Here is a 20,843-nt window from a genome sequence, read left to right on the forward strand (position 1 = left end):
GAGTTGATTATTGGAGGTGGTTGGTAGGTTGATTTTACCCTTCAGACAGTATGTCAGCTGTGAGTATTACAGGAAGCTGTTATCACTGATATCACACCTCTGTTTAAGGACTTCATATGTATCAGTGAGCCGTCTTAAAATAATGTTTGATGTGTAAAATAACTTTGTTCCATATATTATTCCATAAATATGGGGCAGCTAGACCTCTCTGAACAAAGAATATCAATTCAACTGACGTTTCACAAAATTCTCAAACCTATTTATTTACTTGATTATTTTCATTTACACACATATAAAATTCATTCTGTCGTACATGTTGAAATTAGAGAAATACACAAGTAGAAGTTACATTACACATCGATTAAGGCAAGGAGAAAAAAATGCTGATTATGTAAAAACAAGTGATTTTGAAAATAATATTTTTACTGAACTGTAAAACAGCCAAAGCTGCCCAGCAAACATGGATAATATTTACATCACCTGCAGAGGCAAGAAGAACTAAAGGAAAGCAGCCCATACATGTTATTATATACATACATGTCAGACACATGACATCATATAGAAACATACGTTGATGTTAATGATTGAACACAAACTGAGCTGATGTCAACAGACTGGGATGTCTGGTGGACATTTTCAGGAAACTTCACTTTAAGATCCTGATAAAATGGAATAACTAACAGCCACTAACAGCTGCTAGATGCTGCTCCAAGAAAACTTTACTGAAGTGAATATCAGAGTCAACACAGTTTTTACACATCAATTCAGTCCAGAGGAGATCATTTCACTACTTCTAATAGAAACTATATTCTGACATTAAAGCACAGTCAGTGATCCAAATGAAACCAGAGTGAAACCTCGTCCACCATCAACATTTAAACACAGGAAGCTGCTGTCACTTCCTGTTTCTATTGTTCACTGGTGAACAGAGTGAACAGTGATTTCAGCAGCTGTCTTCAGTCAGCAGTGTGACTGTTTGTCTCCACAGGAGGAGACTCTCCCTCAGACAGAGGACACAGAGACACTGAGGCACCAGGCCACAAGACTGTAAACCCAGGATACAGAGGTTCAGTGAATGTGGTGTTGAAGGTGTGGAGGTGGATCAGTGTGTCAGAGGAGACTCTGTAGAAGGACAGAGTGCCAGCAGGACAGTCCACATACACTGCTACTCTGTTAGAGACAGAGGAGGAGGAGGAAGAGGAAGAGGAGGAGGAGGAGGAGGAGATGTATGTATCTCTCATATTGTGACGGACAGAGTAACCATCATCAGAGCAGTTCAGACACCAGGACTGATCGTTCCATCCAAACAAACAGTCATCACTGTCTCCTTTCCTGCTGATTGTTCTGTAACTCACTGATATACGAATTCTTCCTCCCAACTGGACCTCCCAGTAACAGCGACCAGTCAGAACATTACTACACAGCAGCTGAGCCCAGTAGTCAAATCTGTCTGGATGATCAAGATATGACTGATCCTCCTTCAAATATGTCACCTTCCTGTTGTTGTCAGACAGTTTGAGTCTTCTGTGTACTGTGTTTGTGTCCAGTGTGAGTTCACAGAAATCTGATGAAGAGAAGAAGAAACAATACAGCAGCAGTTTATCATCTGACACACCTGATGGATTTATTCTCTGTTTAACTTCTGATCTGTTGTTCATTTCTATAAAGTTTCATGATGACACATTTTGTCAGTAATGTTTTAATGAATAAATACCACAAAGAACAACTTTGTATTTAAAGAGAAACTGACTGTGTGCTGTTTAATTGTCATGAATCAAATTCAATCCACACTTACACTTCTTCACACCAGGTTTTAACCTGTGCTCTCCACCATGGTCCACCCTGGAGGAAGAAACACAGTCAGAATGATTTTCTATCCAACATGAGTCCTAACTGCTGTTCAACATGAAGCAGTGTTCCTCAGTTTGTCAGAGTGACACAGAAACAGGCTGAAACTCATCTGTCTCAACTGTCTGCTGGATTCTTTCACTGAAGTCTGAGAGGAAAAGACCTGGGGCCTCATGTACAAAGACGTGTGTGGATTTCCTACTGAAACATGGCGTACGCTCAAATCCAGAAAACGTTGTACGCACAAAAAAATCCAGATGTATGAATCTGTGCGTACGCATGAATCCAAGCACATTTCCTTTGTACATCCCAATCAACGTGGAATTGAGCGCACACCCGACCCCTCCCTGTCCACGCCCCCATTTAAATACGCAAATCATATTTAAATGGGCCCTGCACCTGAGATTCCCCTCTCTGCACGATCAGAAAATTAAAACAAAAGAATGAGTAAGACGGAAAAAAGAAGAACTTTACAGAAAGCTAATTGGAGACGCTACTCACTGAAGTGGAGGCGCGCAAAAATGTACTCTTTGGCACGCTGTCCTCCGGCATAAACAATAAACGCAAGAGGAGTGAGTGGGAGAGTGTGTGTGAGGCTGTCAATGCTGTGGGGTCAGAAAAGTGCACACATGCTGAATTGAAAAAGAAGTGGTCCGACATCAAGGTGGATGTGAAGCGGAGAACGGCTGCCCGACGCCAAAGTGTGGCCAAAACAGGCGGGGGGACAGAGAAGAGGGGCCCACTCCGTTTGAACAGAGAGTCGCCGCAATCGTGGGTGACACTGCTTTCTCAGGGGTGGTGGGAGCACATGTGGGTGACTCTGATTATCCCCAAGGATCACACAGTATTGTTGCAAATTAATGCAGAAGTGCGCGGGGGAAAAGGTGAGGCTGATTAAGACATTTCACACTTTACGCACAGGGTTATTAACATGAGTACTCTGCACACAGAGACAATCAGGGGCTTGTTAGAAAAATCTGAAGCTGTAGTTTAACCAGCAAGTCACTAACTTTAACCACTGACTAGTAACGATGCTGTGAAGACGGGATAGTATTTCGGGGCGCACATGCTCAATGATGCGCATTGAGCATGTGCGCCCCCATACACGGGGATTAATATTACCCATCGCGCACAGTGCCAGCTTGTCTGTTCCCAACCATGCTGTTACTCAGAATCGTGCGTTGAACCAGGCCACCTCGCCACAATGTTGGTTAATTGCATTTGTGCATCACATATGATCGCTGTATCGCGCTCCAAGGCCGGCGGCAGCTCTGCGCACTGTTCCAGGAGGATTGCCGTCGGGAACCTAAAGCGGCTGATGAGCCAGTTGTCATCATGTGCCATTAAATCCTCTGTCTCTGAACACACGCTCTCTTCGTATTACACCATGTACAATGTCTTCTAATACTGCTAAAGCAGCCATTGTTGTTAACGGTATTTTCTGCACCACTCTGCGCATGCTTTTATATCCACTTTTGTAATTGCAGACACGTGGGTGTGTTAATTGTTCACCAGTGTTAATTGTTCATGTTCTGATGTGAACATCACTCAGTCTGAGGACTAATTGTTTTCACATTAATTTATTATAACAGTTTCCCAGCATCACCTCTAAGTGTCGCCAAAGGATCAACAGCTGTAGAAACGTGCGTACGCCAGCCATGAAGTTGGCGTGAGGCACGTTTCCACGGTCATTTCACTCTTGATACATCTGAACTTTGCTGTGAAAAAGAACGTACGCCACGCACCCTTTGTACATGAGGCCCCTGAAGAAGTAGATGTGATGAACAAATATGTCCTCCCACATGATAAATCACTATATTAAATATTGATCTCTGTATGTTGTCCTGAGGATAGAGCCAGTCATCACTTCAATATCAAAAGGAGACATTTTTTTATGAATCAAACCTAAGAAGCAAAACATTTTACTGTAATTGTATGCATTTGTTGATTCAGTTGGTTTGAATATATAATAATAATATTTGAAAGACACAATAAGAAGAAACAAGTTAAAGTTCATGATACAAGTGATACAAGTTTGGGTTTTTTTGCACTACCACAACTTAACTTATACAGAAACTTCCTACATATACAAAGTAGACTTCTAGACCTTATATTCATTGTCTATCTTTTTATATTAGTAAATGTCTTATCTGTTGTGCACTTCAATGTTTACTTTTTAGTATTAGGAAATGTCTTGTCTTATCTGTTGTGCCTGTGCACTTTATCTGTTTCACCTTCTCGATTCTTTTGTATGTCTAGTACATGTGAAGAAATTGACAATAAAGCTGACTTTGACTTTGAACTTCTTTATAATAGACAGTGAATACATCAATAATAAAACAACAGATGGACTCTCCTGTAATGAGTTCAGAGACACCAGGAGATCATGAAAGTTCAACGAAAGAAGAACTCAAATCAAATGATCTTAGACCTGTTATTTCCATACCTGAGAGTGTCCATTCTCCAGTATGGATCCTCTAGTCCAGCAGACAAAAGCTTCTTTCCTGAGTCTCCCAGATGATTGTAGCTCAGGTCCAGCTCTCTCAGATGGGAGGGGTTGGAGCTCAGAGCTGAGGCCAGAGAAGCACAGCCTTCCTCTGTGATCAGACATCCTGACAGACTGGAAATATAAAAAGGTTGATAACACAATGTTTTAATCATATCCAAGAATCCTACAGATGTGCAGAATAACTGACATTTCTCTGAATATAAAACAGCAACTGGTAACTGTATTTAATGTCAGAATCAGCTTTATTATGATTATTCAAGACAAGAGAATTACAGATGATGTATCCTGACCTGAGAGTTTCCAGTGTACAGTGTGGACTCTCCAATCCAGAAGAAAGCTGCTTCACTCCTGAATCCTGCAGATTGTTGTTACTCAGGTCCAGATCTCTCAGATGGGAGGGGTTGGAGCTCAGAGCTGAGGCCAGAGAAGCACAGCCTTCCTCTGTGATCACACATCCTGACAGACTGGAAATATAAAAAAGGTTGATAACAAACATTTTTTAATCATAGAAGTATCAGAATCCCACATATGTGCAGAATAATTGACATTTGTCTGAATGTAAAACAGCAACTGTATCTGGAAGGCTAAGAGCATTACCAGAGACAGCACACACCCTGGACACTGCTTCTTTGCCCCCCTGCCCTCAGGAAGGCGCTACAGAACACTGAGCGCCCGCACAACAAGACTAAAAAACACCTTCTGACACAGAGCTGTTACAATTCTGAACACCCCCCCCCCCAACCCTTCTATCATCAACACACGTACACAAACATTTCTATATTTATTATATGTACAAGGCAGCTGGAGGACTGCTCCAACAAAATGTCATTGTCCTGTACAAAGACAATAAAGACTATTCTATTCTATTCTGTAAACTGTATGAAAAGTCAATCAGCTTGTCATTATTCAAGACAAGAGAATTACAGATGATGTATCCTGACCTGAGTGTTTCCAGTCTACAATGTGGACTCTTCAATCCACAAGACAGCTGCTTCACTCCTGAATCCAGCAGGTTGTTGTTACTCAGGTCCAGATCTCTCAGACTAGAGGACTGGGAGCTGAGAACTGAGGACAGAGCTGCACAGCTTCTCTCTGAGAGGTTACAGCTACTCAGTCTGATGAACGATAAGTAAAGAACACAAAATGTTTAATTTATCATATTTAAAATTAAACATATTTAAAATAGTTCATATATCCAGTGTTTCATCCACTTACAGAGCTTTGTTGGAGGCTTTGACCACTGGCAGCAGCCTCAAAAGAGCCTCCTTTGAAGCAGAGTATTTCTTCAGGTCAAACACATCCAGATCTTTTTCTGATGACAGTAAGATGAAGACCAGAGCTGACCACTGAGAACGAGATAGTTTATCTGTGGAGAGACTTCCTGATCTCAGGGACTGTTGGATCTCCTCCTCTAGAGAATGATCATTCAGTTCATTCAGACAGTGGAACAGATTGATGCTTCTCTCTGCAGACAGATTCTCACTGATCTTCGTCTTGATGTACTTGACTGTGTCCTGATTGGTCTTTGAGGTACTTCCTGTCTGAGTCAACAGACCTCGTAGGAGAGTCTGATTGGTCTGCAGTGAAAGACCCAGGAGGAAGCGGAGGAACAAGTCCAGGTGTCCATTTGGACTCTTTAAGGCCTCGTAGACAGCACTTTGGTAAAAATAGACTTTAGACCATCGGGATGTTGTTCTTTCTTCTGCAAGCAGATTGACTCCAGACTTGATGAATGTCAGACGGACATGAAGAGCAGCCAGAAACTCCTGAACACTCAGATGGACAAAGCAGAACACCTTGTCCTGGTACAGCCCTCTCTCCTCTTTAAAGACCTGTGTGAACACTCCTGAGTACACCGAGGCTGCTCTGATATCGATGCCACACTCTGTCAGGTCTGATTCATAGAAGATCAGGTTGCCTTTCTGCAGCTGCTCAAAAGCCAGTTTTCCCAGAGACTCAATCATCTTCCTGCTGTCTGGACTCCAGTGTGGATCTGTCTCAGTTCCTCCATCATACTTGATGTTCTTCAGTTTGGACTGAACCACCAGGAAGTGGATGTACATCTCAGTCAGGGTCTTGGGCAGCTCTCCTCTCTTTCTGCTTTTCAACACATCCTCCAAAACTGTAGCAGTGATCCAGCAGAAGACTGGGATGTGGCACATGATGTGGAGGCTTCGTGATGTCTTGATGTGGGAGATGATGGTGCTGGCCTGCTCTTCATCTCTGAATCTCTTCCTGAAGTACTCCTCCTTCTGTGGGTCAGTGAACCCTCTGACCTCTGTCACCATGCCGACACACTCAGGAGGGATCTGATTGGCTGCTGCAGGTCGTGTGGTTATCCAGAGGCGAGCAGAGGGAAGCAGTTTCCCCCTGATGAGGTTTGTCAGCAGCACATCCACTGAGGTGGACTCTGTAACATCAGTCAGGATCTCATTGTTGTGGAAGTTCAGAGGAAGTCGACACTCATCCAGACCGTCAAAGATGAACACAACCTGGAACTCTTCAAACCTGCAGATTCCTGCTTCTTTGGTTTCACTAAAGAAGTGATGAACAAGTTCCACCAAGCTGTACTTTTTCTCTTTCAGCACATTCAGCTCTCTGAAAGTGAATGGAAATGTGAAGTGTATGTCCTGGTTGGCTTTGTCTTCAGCCCAGTCCAGAGTGAACTTCTGTGTTAAGACTGTTTTCCCAATGCCAGCCACTCCCTTTGTCATCACTGTTCTGATTGGTACATCTCTTCCAGGTTTGGCTTTAAAGATGTCTTCTTGTCTGATTGTTGTTTCTAGTCTGTCTGGTTTCCTGGATACTGTTTCAATCTGTCTGATCTCATGTTCATCATTGACCTCTGCAGTCCCTCCCTCTGTGATGTAGAGCGGTGTGTAGATCTGATTCAGAAGGGTTGGGTTTCCTGCTTTAGTGATCCCCTCAAAGAGACACTGGAACTTCTTCTGCAGGTTAGACTTGAGTTTACGTCGACACTCTGGAGCATGAGTTCCTGAATGAGCATACAACAAATGAAATCAATCAGATGATTCTACAGTAAATTGGTAGAATGTAAACATTAAACTGCAGATGTTTATATTTTCCTCACTATGAAATCTATTCAGCTCATCAGTTGTGGGCAAACAGTTTCTGACTGTTTTCAGCTCAGAATAATTCATAGATCTGATGCAGATGTGTGCATCATATTTACAGCAGAGTTTGAAATATATACCTCTCCCATGTTGCCTCCATTTCCTCTCCATCATGTTAAATCTGTTAAAATTCTCTTACTGCTCTGCAGACGCTCAGCCAGCTCCTCCTGCTTCATTCTCCTCAGGAAGTGCAGTGTGATCTTCAGAAATGCCTCTCTGCTGCTCCTCCTCTGCTCTTCCTCCTCACCGTCCAACACCTCCTCGTCCTTACTCTGACTCTCTAAGCATTCTGGGTAATCTGGACTCAGAGCCTTCTGCATCTTCTTCAGCTCGTTCTTCACAAACCTGCTGATGTTCTCCTCCAGCAGCTGGAACAGAATCAAATGTAAATGTAACTGGTAGAAGTCAACATCAGATCATCAGTGACAGACTGAAAAGCTGCTGGTCTACAGAGTGCAGCATGGAGACTGTTAGGACCAGAATGGTAGTTTAGTATTTAGTCTGTGGCTGTTGTAGTTAGCAGTAGTAGCTGTGCTTTACATTTACACACCATAAATATGGAGTCCAGCTGTGTTTGATGCTGCTGGACAGACTGACCACTGAGAACCTCTGAGCTCTGCTGATGAACTCTGTGAAGAAAAGATGAAGTCTCAGAATAAATAATGACACTCAGTGTTAAAGGTGTTGTGTTCTATCACAGTGAATCCAGGTAAAACACTCGGCTGTTCTGTCTGACCTCTGATCATTTGTCTCTGTAAAGACTTTGTACCTCTGTTTAAAAACTGTTATACAGATAAGGTTTGTGGTTTTTAGAAAAAGTGTTCGTAGGAGGAGTGTGTGTGTTTGTATTTATGAGGACATTGTGTGTAAATACAGTTTTAGTCAATCAAACGTCTTCTCATGAGAGTTGGATAATAAAGATTTTACAGTCTGACCTCTGATCAGCAGACTGATGTCCATGTTTGAAGTAAATAGGTTCGCCCATAGACCAGTCACTCTTCATGGACACACAGCTGGGTTCAGGAGGATCTGGTTTCAGCTTATGGATCCTGATGGAAACAGAGAAGAGATAAAAACAAGTGTAACTACAGTGTTGATCCTGAAGAATGTGTGTTTTGTTGGACGTCATACATGGACGTTTCTACATAAACCTGCAGTAAGAAACTGATCCACACAGCTACAACAAACTAACTAGCTTAGAGAGCACTGAAAACAACCTGCATTTAGTTTGAGTAACAGCTGCCATCTAGTGCAGCAGTTATGAATTAAAATATAGTTTGAGGTTTCAGAAAACATAATTTTCTTCCTTTCAACGTTATGCAATTATATTCCATTTAACTTTTTCCCATGTTCATAACATGAGAGCAGTGTGCTTTTTTCTTAGCTGCTGTAGTCATTGTGAGTCAGAGCAGATCTTTTGTCCCTTCAAACAGAATCTCTGGTGGGTTTTAGTTCCAGTTGATAAAATGTGATGGAATAAAATCTAAAAATGAACACTGAGTAAACTCACATATTGAAATATAGATGAAGATTTGTGATTTTGTGCCCAGATTTTATTTTTATATGACTTAATTTTAGGGATGTCCGATATTATCGGCCAATATTCACTTAAAAATGTAATATCGGGAAATATCGGTATCAGGTTTTTATAACCGATATTTGTTCTGTAGGCTTCAGCATTTCCGAGCCTGCGTGAACGCAGCATGGGACGTTTACCGGCGCTTGATGACGTATAACAACAACACGCTAGACTCGTGGGTCTCTAACCGTGGCTAACAAGTTCATAGCGTCCACCGCCATGTACACGAACACACAAACAGAAGGTTTACCTCCTCGTTGTCATTTTCTCTGTTATGCTTTCGTCGAGTCGCCCCTGTGACGTCACCGTCAGAGTCCGGTGACCCTAACCCTAACCCTATCTGGGTCCTATCTGGGTCCTATCTGGGTCCTGTCTGGGTCCTATCTGGGTCCTATCTGGGTCCTATCTGGGTCCTATCTGGGTCCTATCTGGGTCCTATCCGGGTCCTATCTGGGTCCTATCTGAGTCCTATCTGGGTCCTATCTGGGTCCTATCTGGGTCCTATCTGGGTCCTATCAGGGTCCTATCTAGGTCCTACTCTGCTGGAGACACAACAGCTGAGAGGACCGAGTGAGAGGACGTTCCTATAAAAGGTCCTGCCTCCAGAAACGGGGCTTATGTCTGTGGTTCTGAACTATTTCCAAGTGTTCCCTACGGATAGTAAATGACTGCAAAGCAGCATAATAAATATGGCAGTGCTATATTGGCACTTTGTTCCATAACTTAAGTTGAAGTTGTTCTCTTATTTTGCACAGACAGTGTTTACATGTGGAAAGCCATGTTGCATTTATGTTTGCATCCAGTGGGGCATCACAGTAAAATTAGGCATAATGTGTTAATTCAACAGTAGGAGATATGTTATGTTTTTACCTACAGTAATAGTTTTGGTGTAAAAAGCCTGAAAATATCGGTATCGGGTTATATCGGTATCGGAAATTAAGAGTTGGGGAATATCGGATATGGGCAGAAAAGTCAATATCGAGCATCCCTACTTAATTTGTTTTAAATGTGTTGAGATTTAAATCGAAATCGGCTTCTGGTCCAATTTGTGAAAGTGAACGTTTCCTCAAGTGAAGGTCCAGAACATCATAATGTCCATGTTATTTCTCTATCTATCTATGTATCTCAAAGTAGCATTGTAGTTCCATCAGCATCTGTGTGTTGTGGATAGACTGTAAAATAACTGTCAAATGACTGTCAAATAAATACAGTAGAATTCATTCATTAGTATTTAAACTGAACTTGTGGGATTCAAATAAATAATAAAGTATTAAATTAATAAAAACAAGATAAATTCATTTTTTCTTATATCAAAGAAAGATGGCATTTCAAAATAAAGTACATTACAGAAAGCTTTTGATTGTGCTTCTTAGATGAAGTGCTTAGTTTTAGAAAAATGAAAAAGAATCCCTTTTTACTTTTAAACCTAACTTAAACTTAGACCATAAACTTAATTTCACATCTAATAACTTTATAACTCCATGTGCATGCATGGTTCTGATTGGCTGATTAGCATCACATGAGAAGATTCGCTATGCACAGTGGTCTGTGAGTTTCCGAGGGCCATTGTGGACTGCAGTCCGCCTATTAGTGACCCCTGGTATAGATGATGGATGGATGATGAGAGCTGTGAATGTGTCACATGATTGTGAGGTTTAAATGTTCTTACAGTCTCTCAAACCAGAATCCAACTGTTTGTGGATTTTTACTCTAGGTTTGATATTTGTACTGAGATCTGCAAATGTGACATTAATTAATAAAAAAGAATCAATAGTAAAGAATCAATGAAGTGATCACAACAAAGACATCACACCTCGGAGAATGGAGACAAACAGATAAAACATTGTATATTCTGACCTCTGATCAGCAGACTGATGTTCATGTCTGAAGAAAATAGGTCGACCCATAGATTTGTCACTCTTCATGGACACACAGCTGGGTTCAGGTTTTGGTTTAAGTCTAGGTTTAGGTTTAGGTCCAGGTCCAGGTTTAGCTTCAAGTTTAGGTTTAAGTTTAGGTTTAGGTTTAGGTCCAGGTTTAGCTTCAGGTTTAGGTTTAAGTTTAGGTTTAGGTCCAGGTCCAGGTCCAGGTCCAGGTCCAGGTCCAGGTCCAGCAGAGCCTGGTCTGTGCTGCTTCTCTGGGCTTCAACACAACACATACAGAGCTTTGAGTGTGAATAATGATGGTGGAGTGTTGTGAGTGGAGAACAGTGATGGGCAGTTAGAGATCCTCATCTCACCTCTGAGCTTTGGTCTGGCTGTCATGTTCCCCACACAGAGAGCTTTTAGAGGGAGGGACTCCCTCCTTTCTGTCCTCACACTGATCCATAGCAGAGAAACACCTTCACACAAACACAACAACATGCTCATTCATTACAACCAGCTGCACATCACACACACACACAGTAGTTGTTATTACTTTCAATAACATGCTGGTGCTGAGCGTCAGAACTGGGGAGTGACAGTAACCCATCTTGACAGTCTGTGGGTGATCTGTTAAAAATCCATCAGCACATGTTGGCATTCACACCCATATTGTAAGCTTTCATTATATCATAGTTTCAATTGTCAATTTAAATGACTGATATCTACCTACATTGTTAAATAGCCTACTACTTTATACTTAATAGCCTAATACTTTTGCAAACAAAGTAATGTCATCATGATTATGGATCAGAAGTGCAATTTACACTACAGGGGAGCCAGGAGGAGCTTGGCTCTCGTCAATAACACATGACCCCTGATTTGTGATTTTTTAGCAGAGGGGTCTCTAAAATACTGACAATATAGGCTAATATTTGCTCAGTCTGCGAATCGACATTATTAATTTCTCTGTTATGTGGTAGTCAGCATACAGTGATGTTAAAAAGAAAAATCCAAGTCAGTTGACTCTGAAGACCAGAGGCAGTGGCGTCTCCTACTGCAAATGTTATGTTAGTGACAACCGCTGATGTTACACCTGCTGCTGGACTGCTGTCACACAGACCTGCTAACACCTGGGATGACAACGCAGGACAAGCCAGCAGAAGAAGTTGGAGATGATGGTAACAGCTCAACAGCTTGACATCTCGGTGTCTTATTTGTGCTGATAAACTAAAATAGGCTACATCTCTCCACAAAGTATACCATACCCTGCTTGGATGTATTTTATCATACAGTGATGTTTGGTTTTGATATCCATGTGGAGATTTTATGTGTTCATTAATTGATTGATGTCAGTTCTCTGTCAGTTTCCCCCCAAAATACATGATATTGTTGGCACACTGCCATTATACAGTTAGACAGCAACAAGTCATGTTTTATTGCTTTGGAAAACAGCAGCTTGGTTGCACATGACTGTTACTTCAGGTCTGTACCATTTGTAAACTTTATGCGTACCTAAGAGAAAATCCTAAATATAACAAAACTGGTGAATGCAGCAAATCCTCGTAAATCACTCATACCCACATCTGGACCAATGAGATCTGATGTGGCACTGTAGTTGTTACATGCTCCCACTCCCTTTTCTCTTCTTACTTTCAAGTGCTTCTGATGAGCTGATTAGTGGGTGGACCTGCTTCTCCTTAATAGGGAAGAGCAAAGGAGCTCTCACGCTTTCTTCCTCCTGACATGCACCCCTGACCACCTGTGATTTTCCTTTTGTTTCATTTTGTTCTTCACGAGGACGGGGGGCCTGGCAGTTCAGGTTTCTGCTTACCTCTGATCAGCAGATTTATGTCCATCGTTGAACTTCTTAGGTTCAAACATCGACCGCAGATTCTTGACAGACACCTGGCTGAGTTCATCAGAGTCTGGTCTGTGCTGCTTCTCTGAGCTTCAACACAACACACACAGAGCTTTGAGTGTGAATAATGATGGTGGAGTGATGTGAGTGGAGAACAGTGATGGACAGTTAGAGATCCTCATCTCACCTCTGAGCTTTGGTCTGGCTGTCATGTTCCCCACACAGAGAGCTTTTAGAGGGAGGGACTCCCTCCTCTCTGTCCTCACTCTGATCCATAGCAGAGAAACACCTTCACACAAACACAACAACATGCTCATTCATTACAACCAGCTGCACATCACACACACACACACTGTAGTTCTTATTACTGTCAATAACATGCCACAAATATTCAGATACAATATGGACATTGATGAGGCAGTAAAACAATTATTCATTATTTCAACAAATGATATTTGTATGTCCAAAATAAATTCTACAATCCCCAAATTCATAATTGTAAATGTTGTTACAGCAGGACCAAAATATGTCTTTTGTCTTAAACAATCAATCATCAGTCATTTGTAAAATGGACTCCATATTTTAGTTGTAGTCTCAACAACATAATCATGTTTCCTCCAATTCTGTTATTTCTCAAAAAAATCCTCAAAATTGATGTAATATACCAAATTGCTTCTTTGTTATATCCTGAAACAATAAAAGGGGATTTTGAGTAGTTAGTGCAGAGAGAAAAAGAAAGTCTGTGTTTTAAATCTTTACATTTATCTTTAAATATTTAAACTATGACAGAAGTTTAACAGTTAAACTAAAACATAGTTCACATGTTATGTTAGTTTGGACCCCTGATGGCTGAGGGGCCCTAAGCAGCCTCTAAGGTCCCTAACAGCTGGCTCTGGTCCATCTAGAAAGGATTCTGCAGTCTTTGACAGTTGAGACATGAACTGTGTTAAATGTGCTTCAGTTCAACAGAGTCAGTCTCAGTGTTGTAAGATGGAAGTTTGAACAGTTAAAAAATGAACCTCAGCCAAGTTGATCAAAGCTGTTCAACCAGTTCTGACACCTCTGTGGGTTTTACATGGTAATCATGGAGAGTAATACATATAAATCATTCGGTTTACTAGAGATGTAAAAACTATTTTATACCTGCAAACATTGAATAAACATGTTTTAAACATCCAGTCAGCATGAAGAAACATTTGAGCTGTAGTCAAACAGTGATACAACACAATGATCAAAGTGATGGTGTTCATCAGACATTTACAGATTTCTCTGGTAGGATTCTCACCTGCTGAACTCACTTCAGGTCAACTTACAGACACTTTCCACCTTCATGTGTAGAGGAAACACTGGGAGAGAAGAAGCTGCTCATTCTCCCTCGTCAGTCCTGCTGTCTGTGTGCATTTGATCTGAAGACGCTGTCACATCCTCATAACTTCACATTACAAGTCTAAACAACATCAGAGTGACGTGAAAACCGGTCTAACCAGTCAGTGTCAGAGAAATCACACATCACATGTAGTTCTGCTATCTGTCCACTAGATGGTGCTAATTGACCGTGTAATTATTTACAGAGCCTGAGATCTCAATCTGGGCCCTTCACTCTGTTCCTCATAACTTCAGAGTTCATGTCTGAGTAGTTAAGTGAAAGTAATCATGCTGTGATCATGGGATCAAACCTGTGACCTGCTGTTGACATGTTGACTTTAATTTCCACAATATAGACTTTAACATCTGACAGGTTTATATGAAAGGAAGCTGGAGGAGACAAGGTGTTGTTTGTATGTATAGTGTGTTAGGTGACAGAGAAGAGTCTTATCAGGAGGATACTCTCTGCAGCTTTTTACAACCTCAATCTGCAGACTGGAGGCACCTATATGTGTCTGTGGGAGTGCTGCCATTAACAGGGATCAAACACAATCATTAGTGACATATATACATGATCACAAAGTAATTCAATCAAAGCTGAACTACTAACTGGGCAAAGCAGGCAAATGCTTTTTAGTCTCACTGGTGAAGATCTCATTTCTAAATGATCTGGAATGATTTAATCTCTAGTTTTACTGCACAGAAGTTTCACCTACACTATCACCATGGTCCATTCAGAGCATTTGATCATATCATGACTTCAAATTGTATACTTTAATAAAGAGAAACAGAATGCATTATTCGACCTCATTCAGTAAAATCAACATCACATGAATAATTTACATGATTAAACTCAGATATATGACATATATATAATATATAACGTACCGCTTTTCAATATATCATATCTTTACATTCAGTTCACAGGATTTGTACATTAACACAGACAATGGATTACATTTATGTGTGAGTGTGATAGCTGTTTGTAGACCTGGTAATACACGTTTTCCATTTCCTATATAAGGCCTAAACTCAAGAATGGTACTGGATTCTCTGAGACTGGGTTAAGATTTATCTTCCACAGAAACTCTTCCAGTCTGTCTGCTCTCTGATGTTTGTCGGCCTCATGTCACTCAGCTACTTATATGTTTTAGGTTTTTTTTTAAATACAGGACTTGCAGTACACTGTTGTTTTGCCTCTGTTAAAAAAAATCTAACAATATGAGGCCTTCAGCATAGACACAAACAAATGGGGGGGAAATAATTACAGTGGACTTAGACTCTAATAATAATAATCACAATGCTGGTGTAACAGATATTTGCTGAGTCTCATGTGCCTACAACTGTATAAAAGAGACTGAGACACAATATTAATGTATGAGATCTGTGACAGAGAGCACACAGGCAGCATTAAAGTTAGTTAGCTTTGTTTGGATCATTGAAAAAAGTAAAGACGGCTAATCGACTTTATGGCTCTAACTCAATATTTAACAGAGCTTTGTCTCTACCTTTCTTTTCTCTGACATCCTTGTTTTAACTGTTAAGACATGATAGCGTTAGCTTCAGTAGTTCTGGGCATGTTTCTACAAATCTTTGGTTTATTTTACAGTCCATCAAACCCACTGATTCACTGATTAACATACTTATCATATACTTAAAGACTGTGTAAAGTGAATTCAGACATTTTCTTCTAAACACATTAAATAAGTCATAAATGTATATCTAAAAAAGGTGTAAAAAGCATTTCAACCATTTAGATTTGAATTGTGGAGCTAGGCTTCTGTGTCTGGATTTAATGGGCGGGTCTGAAAATCACCATAAAACCCGCCACTGCTGCTGTAGAAGTATAAATACATTCAGCGCACACTACTACTACAGTCTACAGGTAGCCAGTTAGCTGAACTAGCCGCCCAGCTAGCCGCTGAGCTAGCCAGCGAGCTACCCGCTGAGCTAGCCGCTGTGGGAGTGCCCGCAGAGTTCGCTGAAGCCCCGCCCCCTACCAAGTGTCACCTGTCAATCAAAGTCACCACCTCTACCAGAAACATGGACGCTAGGTCTGAGAGCTTTCTGCTGCTAAATCAGCTGCTAGCTCGGCGGCTAACTCAGCTAACTGTAGTAGTAGTAGTGTGCGCTGAATGTATTTATAGCTAAAGCAGGAGGGGGGGGGGTTTATGCTAAACACCGCCGGTTTACGTAACGCAGCAGTGATTTTCAGACCCGCCCATTAAATCCTGAACACAGAGCCTAACTCCATAATTCAAATCTAAATGATTGAAACCGTTTTTACACCTTTTTAGAAATACATTTATGACCTATTTAATGTGTTTAGAAGAAAATGTCTGAATTTACTTTACACAGTCTTTAAGTAGTGAGATGTCACATGTGTCACCTGGAAGTTAAGTTAGCCAACAACAGATAAGTTTCAGCAAGTGTGACAGTTTCAAATAATGATTAAAGATGTCAGAGAGACAACTTATGATAGTACTCCAGCTACTTGGTTTCAAAAGGGAAGAGTTCAAATGTTCCTACTAACGTGTCTTTGTGAATGGCAAGGTGTAAAACAGACAGATTTAACAACTGATTGTTACTGAAAACATCACTTTAAACCTGAAACACAACCAAACTCAAAAGTGGTAACGAGGGAACAAACCAACACTAATTAACGCAGGAAATTACAAACAGAGGTCCATTAATTTACTCAGGAAAGAAAACAAAGCAAACAGTAATTTGGTTTTATCCAGGCGGGGAGCTCCGGTCCTCTGAAATGAGGCCAACGCGGAAGTAACTTAAAACTACATTCTATCAAAAGGCCACCAGGGGGCGACCGTTTTGGTGTCAAAAGGACTTCCGTCTCTATACAAGTCAATGGAGAATTCACCAACTTCTCACTTGATTTCTAACCTCAGTAAACGTTTTCAAAATGTGTTTATGGTCTCAATCGCTAGTTTAAAGCCTTCTTCAATGCAGTATGATGTTCATTTGGGACATTTTGGCCTCCCTGATTTTATATGTGACGATAAAGCAGGGTATGCATTAGGGCGTGGCTACGTGGTGATTGACAGGTTGATTGGTTCACAGGTTCAGGAGGGCGCCTCATGCTCCTCCTGATGCCCATATAAGTAGAATCTGTGTTTTTATTTTTCCCGGCATGCACCTGAAATTTTCAAGATGGCGCTGCTCAGATCCGATACTATTGGCCTCCGAGCAGCAGTCCACAAACCAATGGGTGACGTCACGGATGCTACGTCCGTTTCTTATATACAGTCTATGGTTTTATACCAGACGAGCCCCCATTTGTAACAAGTTGGCTCCTTCTTGCAACAAAAAAAATAAAATTACTCAAATGTCACCTTGAGGGTTTTTATTAGGCCAAAATACAAACAGGAGGGTGTGTGAAAACAAGAGTCAAAAATAATGAAAGAACGATAAGCTTCAGTGTCAGGTGTGGCATAGTACACATCTGTAATCACTTTTTTATAATATTCCTGCAATATTTCTCTACTCTAAAGTGATATCACATATGGTCACATACATCATCATTACCATCAGCCCACATACAGTACATATGATTACTTTGTTTTTAAATCATGCATTGTAAAACTTAAAGTAAAATTGCTGAGAAAACAGACTGGACAGGATCTTTGTATTTTTCTCTTTTGTCATTCTCTTTTCTGAAACGTTAATGATAAAAAAAAACCAACAATGTCATATTAAGAAGTACAATAAAAAAATCTAAATCAGAAATATATGTAACGTGTAAAAATCATGTTTATAGGATTAATTCTGTCATGTTGTAATTAGAAAAAATACACAAGTAGTGTAGTCGAAGTACAAATTACAGCAAAGAGAAACAAATTGTGATGCACTCTGAATAAGTAGTGAATGATTATTTTTTCCAAGTGTAAAACAGCCAAAGCTGCCCAGCAAACATGGATAATATTTACATCACCTGCAGAGGCAAGATAAACTAAAGGAAAGCAGCCCATACATGTTATTATATACATACATGTCAGACACATGACATCACATAGAAACATACGTTGATGTTAATGATTGAACACAAACTGAGCTGATGTCAAACAGACTGGGATGTCTGGTGGACATTTTCAGGAAAAACTTCACTTTAAGATCCTGATAAAATGGAATAACTAACAGCCACTAACATCTGCTAGATGCTGCTCCAAGAAAACTTTACTGAAGTGAATATCAGAGTCATCACAGTTTTTACACATCAATTCAGTCCAGAGGAGATCATTTCACTACTTCTAATAGAAACTATATTCTAACATTAAAGCACAGTCAGTGATCCAAATGAAACCAGAGTGAAACCTCGTCCACCATCAACATTTAAACACAGGAAGCTGCTGTCACTTCCTGTTTCTATTGTTCACTGGTGAACAGAGTGAACAGTGATTTCAGCAGCTGTCTTCAGTCAGCAGTGTGACTGTTTGTCTCCACAGGAGGAAACTCTCACTCAGACAGAGGACACACATACACTGAGGCACCAGACCCAAACATAAACCCAGCATACAGAGGTTCAGTGAATGTGGTGTTGAAGGTGTGGAGGTGGATCAGTGTGTCAGAGGAGACTCTGTAGAAGGACAGAGTGCCAGCAGGACAGTCCACATACACTGCTACTCTGTTAGAGACAGAGGGGGAGGAGATGATGGCTGTTTTTGTCTTATTGTGCCAGACAGAGTAACCACCATTATCAGAACATATCAGACTCCAGGACTGACCGTTATATCCAAACACACAGTCATTACTGTTTCCTTTCCTTCTGATTCCTCTGTAACTCACTGCTACATCAACTGTTCCTCTCGACTCGACCTCCCAGTAACAGCGACCAGTCAGACCATTACTACACAGCAGCTGAGGCCAATAGTCAAATCTGTCTGGATGATAAGGATATGACTGATACTCCTCCACATATGTCACCTTCCTGCTGTTGTCAGACAGTTTGAGGTTTCCGTGTGCTGTGTTTGTGTCCAGTTTGAGTTCACAGAAATCTGATGAAGAGAAGAAGAAACAACACAGCAGCAGTTTATCATCTGACACACCTGTTGGATTTATTCTCTGTTTAACTTCTGATCTGTTGTTCATTTCTATAAAGTTTCATGATGACACATTTTGTCAGTAATGTTTTAATGAATAAATACCACAAAAACCAACTTTGTATTTAAAGAGAAACTGACTGTGTGCTGTTTAGTTGTCATGAATCAAATTCAATCCACACTTACACTTCTTCAGACCAGGTTTTAACCTGTGCTCTCCACCATGGTCCACCCTGGAGGAAAAACACAGTCAGAATGATTTTCTATCCAACATGAGTCCTAACTGCTGTTCAACATGAAGCAGTGTTCCTCGGTTTGTCAGAGTGACACAGAAACAGGCTGAAACTCATCTGTCTCAACTGTCTGCTGGATTCTTTCAGTCTGAGAGGAAAAGACCTGAAGAAGAAGATGTGATGAACAAATATGTCCTCCCACATGATAAATCACTATATTTAATATTGATCTCTGCATGTTGTCCTGAGGATAGAGGCAGTCATCACTTCAATATCAACAACAAGTCAGAAAGTTCCTTTAAACATCATACGCAACTACAGTAACCTCTTAACAGATCAGTCAAACTACATCATTCAGGTTGTAATGTGAAACATTTACAAACTCCAGCCTGAGGCTCTGAGGGTGGAGCATGTCCGAACCAAACATAGCACTTCTACTGCAATTACATTAGTTATAAATGACGTCATATGTGCTATGGACAAGGGTAAATACTGTACAGCTCTGCTTGTCGACCTAACTAATTCGATTCGATTCCAATTCCCTAAAATGGTTTCATAATTATCTATCTCACCGACAGCAATGTGTAACCCTAGAAAACTATCAATCTGCTTTTTTTTTTTTTTTTTTACAATTAACAGAGGGGGTTCCACAAGGCTCATCACTGGGCCCTGTCCTGTTCACCATTTATAGAAAATAACATTACATCTTACATAACAGATTGTAACGCCCATCTCTACGCAGATGACACAGTTCTGTATTGCACTTACAACACCCCACACTCAGCAATTCCAGCCTCCAGCTAGCGTTTGACACATTACACCGGTCACTTCTCAACCTGAAATGAATCCTTAACGCCGATAAAACCAAATACATGGTATTTTCAAGAGTAAGAAACTTCACAGGTGATGGTTTACATATCACCACACGATCAGGACACAATATTGACAGAGTTAGAGTACAAATATCTAGGCATCTGGTTGGACCAAAAACTCACATTTAAATTTCACATTGACACACTTACAGGTAAATTAAAACAAAAAGTAGGATACCTATACCAGAAAAAAACAATTTCCCCTTGCCCTGCAGGAAACAACTCATCCAAGCAGTCCTTTTATCAGTTCTAGGTTATGGTGACATCATCTATAGACATGCCTCTGTCTCCACTCTAAAACCACTGGACTCAGTTTATCACTCTGCTCTCAGATTCATTACTGGGGACAGCTAATCCACACATCTTTGCTCTTTATATGAAAAGGTGTGATGGGCACCTTATTCCACGAGGCGAGGCATGCACTGGTTCACTTCCATCTATAAAGTCTTGAAAGGCAACACGCCATCATACATCATCACTTCATTAAATTGGTCTCACAGTAACTTTTCAACACGTTCAACTGATT

The 20,843-nt window shown here is 40.8% G+C and overlaps 1 protein-coding gene across 1 annotated transcript in view; it reads right to left on the reverse strand.

Annotated features, from left to right (window-relative positions):
• Positions 1–956: 956 nt before the first annotated feature.
• LOC133997997 (uncharacterized) overlaps positions 957–20,843 on the reverse strand; it is a gene marked incomplete at its 5' end in the record, with an annotated part of 86,563 nt that continues 66,676 nt past the window's right edge. The window contains 4 exon segments of the mRNA XM_062437736.1: positions 957–1,564; positions 1,796–1,842; positions 4,295–4,468; positions 5,299–5,472. Of these exon segments, the coding sequence (XP_062293720.1) occupies positions 957–1,564; positions 1,796–1,842; positions 4,295–4,468; positions 5,299–5,472 (1,003 nt within the window).

This window comes from Scomber scombrus, chromosome 17, assembly GCF_963691925.1.
Source record: "Scomber scombrus chromosome 17, fScoSco1.1, whole genome shotgun sequence".
NCBI classification, from domain to species: Eukaryota; Metazoa; Chordata; class Actinopteri; order Scombriformes; family Scombridae; genus Scomber; species Scomber scombrus.